At 40.7% G+C, this 9,551-nt stretch overlaps 1 protein-coding gene across 1 annotated transcript in view; it reads right to left on the bottom strand.

Moving 5' to 3' along the window:
- The window catches only part of LOC107568073 (ICOS ligand-like), a 26,057-nt gene that overhangs the window by 3,158 nt on the left and 13,348 nt on the right, over positions 1-9,551 (bottom strand). Inside the window, exons 2-3 of the mRNA XM_016253916.1 lie at positions 1,082-1,122; positions 666-992 (exon numbers count right to left, since the gene is read on the bottom strand). Coding sequence (XP_016109402.1) covers positions 666-992; positions 1,082-1,122 — 368 coding nt within the window. The remainder of the gene's footprint in view (positions 1-665; positions 993-1,081; positions 1,123-9,551) is intronic.

Below are 9,551 nucleotides of genomic sequence, written 5' to 3'. Positions count from 1 at the left end.
GAGCTAGAGCGGGGCATGGCAAGGGGGATACCACCCCCCCGTTTAATGAGGAGTTATCTAGACCGCAACGTCGCGATGGTCATGTTCCTGCACTGAGAACATGACTCATCAATGAGCGCTGCTTCAGCGTGCTGCAAGCCCAGGCACGAGACACAGCGATCATGACCATCAGATGAAGCCAGGAAGCGACCACATCCAGAAACGCACGAGCGGGAAGAATGCAGAATGGCAGCTGCAGTTCGCCGAGGTTTCAGCAGCCTGGATGGCAACCCCCGCTGACATGCCGTAACACCAACGCCAGCTGTTTCCAAACACTCGCGGAGATTCGTCTTGTAGAAGGATCGGCTCCGAAGCGAAAAGCTGATGTGCGTTTGTACGCGCTCTCCTTTTATACCCGCCCTGCGGGGCAGGGTGCGCGTGGCAAAACACGCACGCCAACTGTCATTGGCTTGTTTAGTTAACACTCAAAGGTGATTGGGCTCTCGGGCGAGATCCCAATTCGTCAGTCACGACTGACGTAACATGGAACGTGACTGACTGAAAGGGAGCCTCAAATACTGGATCAATCACTTACAGTATTTAGATAAAACAACAACAACAACTTTAAAAAACTTCACACTAATTTAAATTTAAAAACTTAGCACTAATCTACTATTTTCACATACCGTTGATGATCAGCTCTACAGTCTGATATTGAGATGAATGTAGGATGTAACATATGTATTGTCCTGCATCAGTGTGTTGAAGATTGTTGAGTTTGATGGAGAAATTTCCTCTTAGATACTCTTCAGGGAAAGTTTCAGTTCTGTTCTTGTACTTTGGGTCCTGTGTCATTGGTGAAGTACGGTGTGGAATTATATCAACTACAATTATGCTACCATTGTGTCTCCAGCTCAAATCAATGTCTTGAAGTTTATGATCATGTTGAGTTGAAGAACACGGCAGGACAACAGAACCACCAATAACAGCCTCGACTGTGACCTGCAGACACACTGAAAATCACACAAACTTTAACTGTAAACACAAAGTCTGGCATTTATGTTGTATGAATTTAACTCTCAGATGTAGTTTTTGTTCTCACCTTTGTTTATCAGCACTGCAAATACACAGATGAAGCAGCAACTGCAGAAACAGAAAAAGATTCTTAAACTTCCTCAACTTGAATAGCATGGTTCAAGCAACAATACTGATAAAACAAAATACGAATAGATTTTTTTTAATCAACTGGTTTATAATCATTTATGTTTGATGTATTAATGATGCTTACAAGTTTTTCCTTCATTCTATTTTAAATGAAGCATTTGGCAAACCAAACACAGCAGGCCAAATGCATATGAGCATGAAAACAACAGCAGACCTTCATGAAGTTTCTTCAACTACTTTCCGCTTAACTTGTATTGTATGGTTGAAGCAACACCAATGTAATGGGCTTGATTCTCACATAACACACATAATAAAGGTAGATAGTGCCAGTTTTTGGTATCCCGTCCCCGGAAATGTCCCAGTTTTACAGCACGTTCAAAACAACGATTACTTTCACCAGCAGAGGGTGCTGCGAGCTATACCGATTACTTGCCGCCGTGCTGCTACTGTAGCCATGAAGAACATGGACGAGAGCAGAGCGCTATTATCATCAATTATCAAAACAGACACCGTTATTGCAGGGTAGTCACATAGTAACCATACATGTTAAAACAAAGTAATACTGTTTGTGTGCACTGTATAACAAGGCATGATACACCCTAAAAAATGCTGGGTTAAATACAACCCAGTGCTGGGTAAAACAGGGACAAACCCAGCAATTGGGCTGTTTTGACCCAGCGGTTGGGTTACTACCCAGAAGGTTGGGTTAAACATTTAACCCAACCGCTGGGTCAAAACAGCCCAATTGCTGGGTTTGTCCCTATTTTACCCAGCACTGGGTTGTATTTAACCCAGCATTTTTTAGAGTGTGAGCCTGATTAGGGATAGTAAAGATCTATTTCCAAAAAGCATAAACATAAAATAACTTGGGCAAAAATCATTTTAAAAGTTGTAATTAGGCTACTTTATACTCACAGTTTGTGAAAATGTCAGAAAATGTAAAGAATAATTTTGCTAACCCTCTATGGGACTCACAGAATTCACAGCTTGAAAAAATAACTGACTTTATATTTTACATATATTTAGGAGTAAAATAATTTTACAAAATTTGTTTTCTAGGTATGACCTTTGACCTTTTTTATGGTTCCATCATTTATAACTGACTTTGTCCCATTAGGGTAAATAACTTTTGGCAAATTGTCAAACTTCACATACAATCAAATGCTTTTTCACTATCTGAAAAGAAGGGAAAAGGTCTTACTGTTTCAAAAAACATAAAAAATCTTTTTTCTCAATTTTTTCTTGTGCTGTTAAAGTTGTTTTGGAAATCATGTGTAAAAATGTCTAAAACCTGACACAAAATGAGATGCAATTTCACTGCCTGGAAACCATGTGTTTCAAAAGCATTAAAATAACTTTAACATTGTTTCCCTCTTAAAATTTCAAATCAAATATCGTAGCACAAGTGAAAGTCAACAAGACTCTTCTTTTTCAATGTAGCCCAAACATTCCACACGCAAGTAAAAAACACACACAAAAAATGTATATGTACACAGTATTTTCTAGTCTAAAATGAGCTCACTATGAAGCCTTGAGAGCATGTGACCTAGCATGTGCTAATGTCTCATTTACTACCTTGTTACCAAAAATGTGAAGCACATGGCAAATACATTTTAATTTTATAGGTTGAAGGGGAAGTCATATGACATCACTAAATTTAAATTTTGCTTGTTGAAAATTAATATTATACTTTAAATGCAATTTCCTTAGCGTCATTTGTAAATGAATATGTCTCATAGAGGGTAAAATAGTTTTATTTATCCTATGTTCTCATACTTGTTTTATTTTTAATGTGTTTTGTGAAGTCATAATTTTGTTATCCTATTTTTAGCCATTTAGTATTTGCAATAGTTAGCCTACTATTTACTTTTCATAGTGTGTTTGTGGTGAATTGTAGGCATAAACTAAGGTAAGTTTGAACCTGAAACATTATTGTAATTATTAATTATGATATTAATATTCTATGCTTCAAGATAGCGCTGAACACAGCTGCCATAATGCTTTGCTCTCCAGTTGTTTTAGTGTTTTTGATCGTTTTTCCTGTCTTTTGTTTATCTAATACAATCAGTTTCACCAGGGATGAACTGCTGAATATTCAGCAGAACACCACACAAATCTTCTACCAGTTTTCGATTATTCGGATGTTTTGCTGAACGTTGTAGTCGACGGAGTAGCGGCGCTGTTCAGAAGCTTTAGGACACGCAAACGGGGGAAGCGAGCCGGCGCGCTCGTGAAGCTCAGATGATGCGGATTCATAATGGCACTGCCTAGCATCCATCTGGCGAATCTCCACTCTCTACCCATCAAAACGGACAAACTTCTTCTGCTCTCCTGGAATTTTTCAAACTCTGGTGCTCTGTTTCTCACTGAAACCTGGCTGAATGATGCCATTCCGGACAGCGCGCTACATCTTTCTTTCTTTCTTACAGCCTTTCAGCTGTTCAGAGCAGATCGCGACGCAGATTCAGTGGGGAAATCGTGTGGCGGTGGGACATGCTTCTACATCAATGAAAGGTGGTGTACAGATGTACCAGCATTGAAGAAGATGTGCTGTCCCGATCTAGAAGCACTCTTCATCAACTGTAATCCTCTCTATTCACCGCGGGAGTTTTCCTCCTTCATTCTCGTGAGTGTTTACATTCCACCGCAAGCGCACGTGAGCTCGGCTTAAAAAAAAACTCACTGATCAAAACACAGACAACCCGGACTCTGTTATTATCATTCTCGGGGACTTTAATAAAGCAAATTTCTCCCGTGAACTGCCAGAATACAGACAGCACGTTACATGTTCCACCAGAGACAGTAATATATTGGATCACTGTTACACCACAATAAAGGATGCATATCACTCTGTCCCACAAGTAGCTTTGGGGCTCTCTGATCACTGTCTGTTTCATCTTATACCGACCTACAGGCAGAAACTGAAATCAGCTAAACCTGTACTAAAGACTGTAAAGAGATGGACCAACGAAACAGAATGGAATTTGCAAGCATATTTCAACTGCACTGACTGGAGTATTTTTGAAGCTGCTGCCACAGATCTGGATGTACTCACAGAGACTGTAACATCCTATATCAGTTTCTGTGAAGACATGTGCATTCCTACCAGGACTTATTTAACATACAAAATGACAAACCATGGTTCACAACAAAACTCAAACAGCTTCACCAGGCCAAAGAGTCTTGTACAATCAGCCCAGAAACACACTGAATAAGGAGATTAGAATGGCTAAGATGAGCTACACTAAAAAGCTGATATCTTCTGACACGGCTTCAGTGTGGAAAGGCCTAAAAGTCATTAGAAACTACAAGACCCCAACATCAACAACTTGCTGAAGACTTGAATGAGTTTTATTGTAGATTCGAAACTCGAAACGACACCCCACACCCGCACTGAACATCTCTCAACACAACCATTAACACCTCCAGCAATCCCCCTCTCCCCCATGCCTGCACTTCAAATAGTGAAGCTGATGTGTGTCAGGTCTTCAGAAAGAACAAGAGAAGAAAGGCACCAGGCCCAGACAGTGTCACACCAGCCTGTCTGAAAACCTGTGCTGACCAACTGGCCCACATCTTTGAACAGGTCTTCAACAGATCACTGGAGCTGTGCGATGTCCATGCCTGCTTTAGTTGTAAATCTCCATCGAAAGGCCAGAGGGCGCTCTCGCACGGAAACTCCAAAAAACGCCCTGCAGAAGAAATCCAGGAAATCCCTATAGCCATAGCTGAATAAACAGAAGATTTAACTGCTTTCATTGTTTCAAGGTCACTAATAAACACAGGACTACGACAATATATGATTTATCTGAGTTCTTATTATAATTACTATTTAAATTTTCATTATAATAAAGTATATAATAATGCAATGCTAATTGACATAGCCTTCATCACTGCTTAGAATACTATGAAATATGTTACGTGCCTTACTCTTTGTAAGAAGCCACATCATCTCAAAGAAAGATTTATTTCAAACACTCGACTGATGTTACGAAGTGAGTTTGGAGTAAAAACATGTTATTAAATGTGGTATTTTCACATGCTTTCAGATGGAGCAGCACTTACTACACAGAGCCGTAGTTCACTGAGAAGCTACACAAACAGCTTTCATTATCACAGAATGATTTCATAATTGCGCGATTATATTGTCTGCAATGTTTTTGCGTAGCTTGTCAGTGAACTACGGCTCTGTGTAGTAAATGCTGCTCCATCTGAAAGCACATGATGGAGATTTACTTACAAGGTTTTACTTACAAGTTGCGCATGACAAACGCATTTGATTAATCGAGCAGCCCTACTCTATCTGTCAATGGATCACCAGCTTTCTGTCAGATAGGCAACAGCTAGTAAGACTGGGGAAATTCATATCCAACAACCGCACCATCAGCACTGGCACTCCTCAGGGTTGCGTCCTCTCCCCACTGCTCTTCTCCTTGTACTCAAATGACTACACCTATACTGACCCCTCTGTCAAGCTCCTGAAGTTTGCAGACAACACCACACTTATTGGCCTCATCCAGGAGGGTGACGAGTCTGCTTAAAGACAAAAGGTTGCTGGCTGTCTGGTGTAGTCTTAACACCCTGGAGCTCAATATGCTCAAAACTGTGGAGATGACCGTGGGACTTCAGGAGAAGCCCCCCCACCGCCCACACTCACCATCATGAACAGCACTGTGGCGGAATCATTCAGGTTCCTGGGCACCACCATCTCTCAGGACCTGAAGTGGGACAATCACAATGACTCGACTGTCAAAAAGGCCCATCAGAGGCTGTACTTCCTTCGCCAGCTGAAGAAGTTCCACCTGCCGCAGGAGCTGCTGAAAGAGTTCTACTTAGCCATCACTGAATCCATCCTCTGCACTTCACTAACTGTCTGGTTCAGCTCGGCTACCAAAACTGAGCTTAGAAGATTGCAGCTGATAGTGCGGACTGCCGAGCGAATCACCGGTACAACCCTCCTCACCCTCCAAGAACTGTACTCATCCAGAGTGAGCAAAAGGCCTGACAAAATCATTCTGGACCACTCATACCCAGCACACTTCCTCTTTGAACTGCTGCCGTCCATCCAGGAGGGTGACGAGTCTGCTTAAAGACAAAAGGTTGCTGGCTGTCTGGTGTAGTCTTAACACCCTGGAGCTCAATATGCTCAAAACTGTGGAGATGACCGTGGGACTTCAGGAGAAGCCCCCCCACCGCCCACACTCACCATCATGAACAGCACTGTGGCGGAATCATTCAGGTTCCTGGGCACCACCATCTCTCAGGACCTGAAGTGGGACAATCACAATGACTCGACTGTCAAAAAGGCCCATCAGAGGCTGTACTTCCTTCGCCAGCTGAAGAAGTTCCACCTGCCACAGGAGCTGCTGAAAGAGTTCTACTTAGCCATCACTGAATCCATCCTCTGCACTTCACTAACTGTCTGGTTCAGCTCGGCTACCAAAACTGACCTTAGAAGATTGCAGCTGATAGTGCGGACTGCCGAGCGAATCACCGGTACAACCCTCCTCACCCTCCAAGAACTGTACTCATCCAGAGTGAGCAAAAGGCCTGACAAAATCATTCTGGACCACTCATACCCAGCACACTTCCTCTTTGAACTGCTGCCGTCTGGTCGGCACTACAGAGCACTGAGCACTAGAACAGCCATACATCGGAAAAGCTTCTTCCCTCAGGCCATCTACATCTCAAACAGTTAAATGTCTTCCCCACTGTACAATAAAACATGTGCAATAGCCACTTATCCATACTTATATTTATTATACATTTGTTATTGATTTCACTTATCTTCCATCTATCCAAATTCCCTTGTATAATTTATACGTAGAACATCTGTTCAAGCAGTTATTGTCTATTGTGTATTGTGCTTTACATATTTATTTTAAATCACTTATTAGGTTGGCTTGAGAAAGCCAACCTACTGATCTGCTACTTAAGCTTATTATTAGTGGTGCTTGCCAAAGGAAAGGCATCACTATTATTATCTCACATAATTATTCTTCTTCTTCTTCCATACAAAGTTCGGCGCGTAACTCGTCCCGCATTGTTGGTCACAGACCCACGAAACAGGCGTCAAATTGTGCGGCCTATTGAGGAGAGGTGTGCTATGACTTTTATAAGCGATCAGGTGCACGATGTTCGTACAGTGGGCGAAAAATCAGCCGAAAAATCCCATAGACTTTGCAATGCGGCCAACTTTGGCGGGTCATAGCTCAGATTGAGAATTTTGTAGAAACTTGTGAATCAGCACATTTGAAGAGGCTATCAAGCTGTGCGAAAACATACCCCGCAGTGGGGTATAAGTTGTACCCCTAGGGCACAAAAGTCCCCCAAAGTTGTGATTGATAATTGCATTTGATATTTGATTGATTTGATTTGAATAATCCGCTTGGTTGTCACTTAAAAAAAAAAAACATTTTTCTAAATTAATTAATAATGAAACAATAAGAAATATAAGTTTGCAATTAAAAACAAACTGAACTATTTTTATGGCTGCAACAGCAGCTGTGTGACAAAATTCTTAAGTTGTATTAAGTTGTAAAAATGGATTAATTATTATTTAAAAACTTTTTAATTAATACAAAGTAATGATAAAAAGTGATCAATTTCTTAATTCATGGACATGATTTTCGGCATGTCATGGGCTCTGTACACGGGAATAAATGTGTTAACAAAAGGCCAGATAACGAATAAGTATGTGTGACCTGCTGAAATACACCAGCAAATTATTAAATGTAAGTTTCATTTGTGACATTATTGTGACTATAGTGCTAAAATATGTGCTAGAACTAGGCCTAGCCTATAGCACTCAACTATAAGCCACCTTTTCAATTGTTTTATTTTTTATGGCATAGGCACACCTCCTTAAATGTAATCTAAACATTCCAAGTTAATATCCTACTTTTTGTAAGATTTATAGGTGTTTTTAATATAACAGTTTAAGTCTATTAATCTTGATTTCTCACAACTTTTGTTCAAGTTTTTATTTATTTATTTATTTTTATGGTGTGAGTCAGATTAAATTGCGCCGCGAATAGAGTCAGCCTTGTACAGTGGACCAATGGCCAAGGTCAGGATTTTTCGTTCAAAAACTTTAGCCTGTAGATTGAAATGAAAACCCCTTAATACAACATAAGGAAATTGTGTAATTATAATGGTTTTCATAATGACTGTTTAATAACCATAACATGCAGTAAGAGCCTTTGTGACAAGCCTTTCATATTCGCGTGATTTTTTGCGCAGCTCGTCAGTGAACAACGGCTCTGTGTAGTTAATGCTGCTCAATGTGAAAGCCTGCAGGTGATGGAGATGTACCGCTAATGACTGTTTAATAACCATAACATGCAGTAAGAGCCTTTGTGACAAGCCTTTCATATTCGCGTGATTTTTTGCGCAGCTCGTCAGTGAACAACGGCTCTGTGTAGTTAATGCTGCTCAATGTGAAAGCCTGCAGGTGATGGAGATGTACCGCTGATTACAGAACCGGCTTTCTGACAAGATGCGCATTAAATATCCCGCATACCCAATCATAAGCAACACCGATCATAAGCAATTGAACAGCGATCATAAGCAACACTGATCATAGGCAACTGAACAGCGATCATAAGCAATTGAACAGCAATCAAGAGTGATCATAAGCAAGAGCGACCATAAGCAACTGAACTGACTAATAACAACTGAGTATTCCGGCAAGCTGTTTATTAATATTTTGTATATATATTCTTCTCATTTTTAGGTCCTGAGACCATATGGGGTGAAGATCAAGACTATGACTGTCGCAATAATCAATATATCAACTTATCGTGCAATATATGTACATAACCTAAATTTTTGGTGACGCCCATTATATTTACTTAAAAATTAATGTGACTATGTTTTGTACATTCCACATAATGTACAAATTTTCCTATAAGTACTTTAAGTACATTGCCTTTACCTTAAAGTTGCCTTTCCTTAAAGTCGCCTTTACCTTAAAGTCGCCTTTTCTTAAAGTCGCCTTTCTTAAGGTCGCTCTCCTTAAAGTCGCCTTTCTTAAGGTCGCTCTCCTTAAATTCGCCTTTCCCTTAAAGTCACCTTTCCTTAAAGTCACCTTTCCTTAAAGTTGCTCTCCTTAAAGTCGCCTTTACCTTGAAGTCGCCTTTACCTTGAAGTCGCCTTTACCTTAAAGTCGCATTTCTTAGGGTCGCTCTCCTTAAAGTCGCCTTTCCTCCTTTCCTTGAAGTCGCCTTTACCTTAAAGTCGCCTTTCTTAGGGTCGCTCTGCTTAAAGTCGCCTTTACCTTAAAGTCGCCTTTCTTAGGGTCGCTCTGCTTAAAGTCGCCTTTACCTTAAAGTCGCCTTTCTTAGGGTCGCTCTGCTTAAAGTCGCCTTTACCTTAAAGTCGCCTTTCTTAGGGTCGCTCTGCTTAAA

This window comes from Sinocyclocheilus grahami, unplaced genomic scaffold, assembly GCF_001515645.1.
Source record: "Sinocyclocheilus grahami isolate Dianchi unplaced genomic scaffold, SAMN03320097.WGS_v1.1 scaffold1211.1, whole genome shotgun sequence".
In the NCBI taxonomy this organism is placed as follows: domain Eukaryota; kingdom Metazoa; phylum Chordata; class Actinopteri; order Cypriniformes; family Cyprinidae; genus Sinocyclocheilus; species Sinocyclocheilus grahami.
The sequence above is the reverse complement of the archived record's forward strand: the minus strand, read 5'-3'. Positions and strand labels throughout refer to the sequence as shown.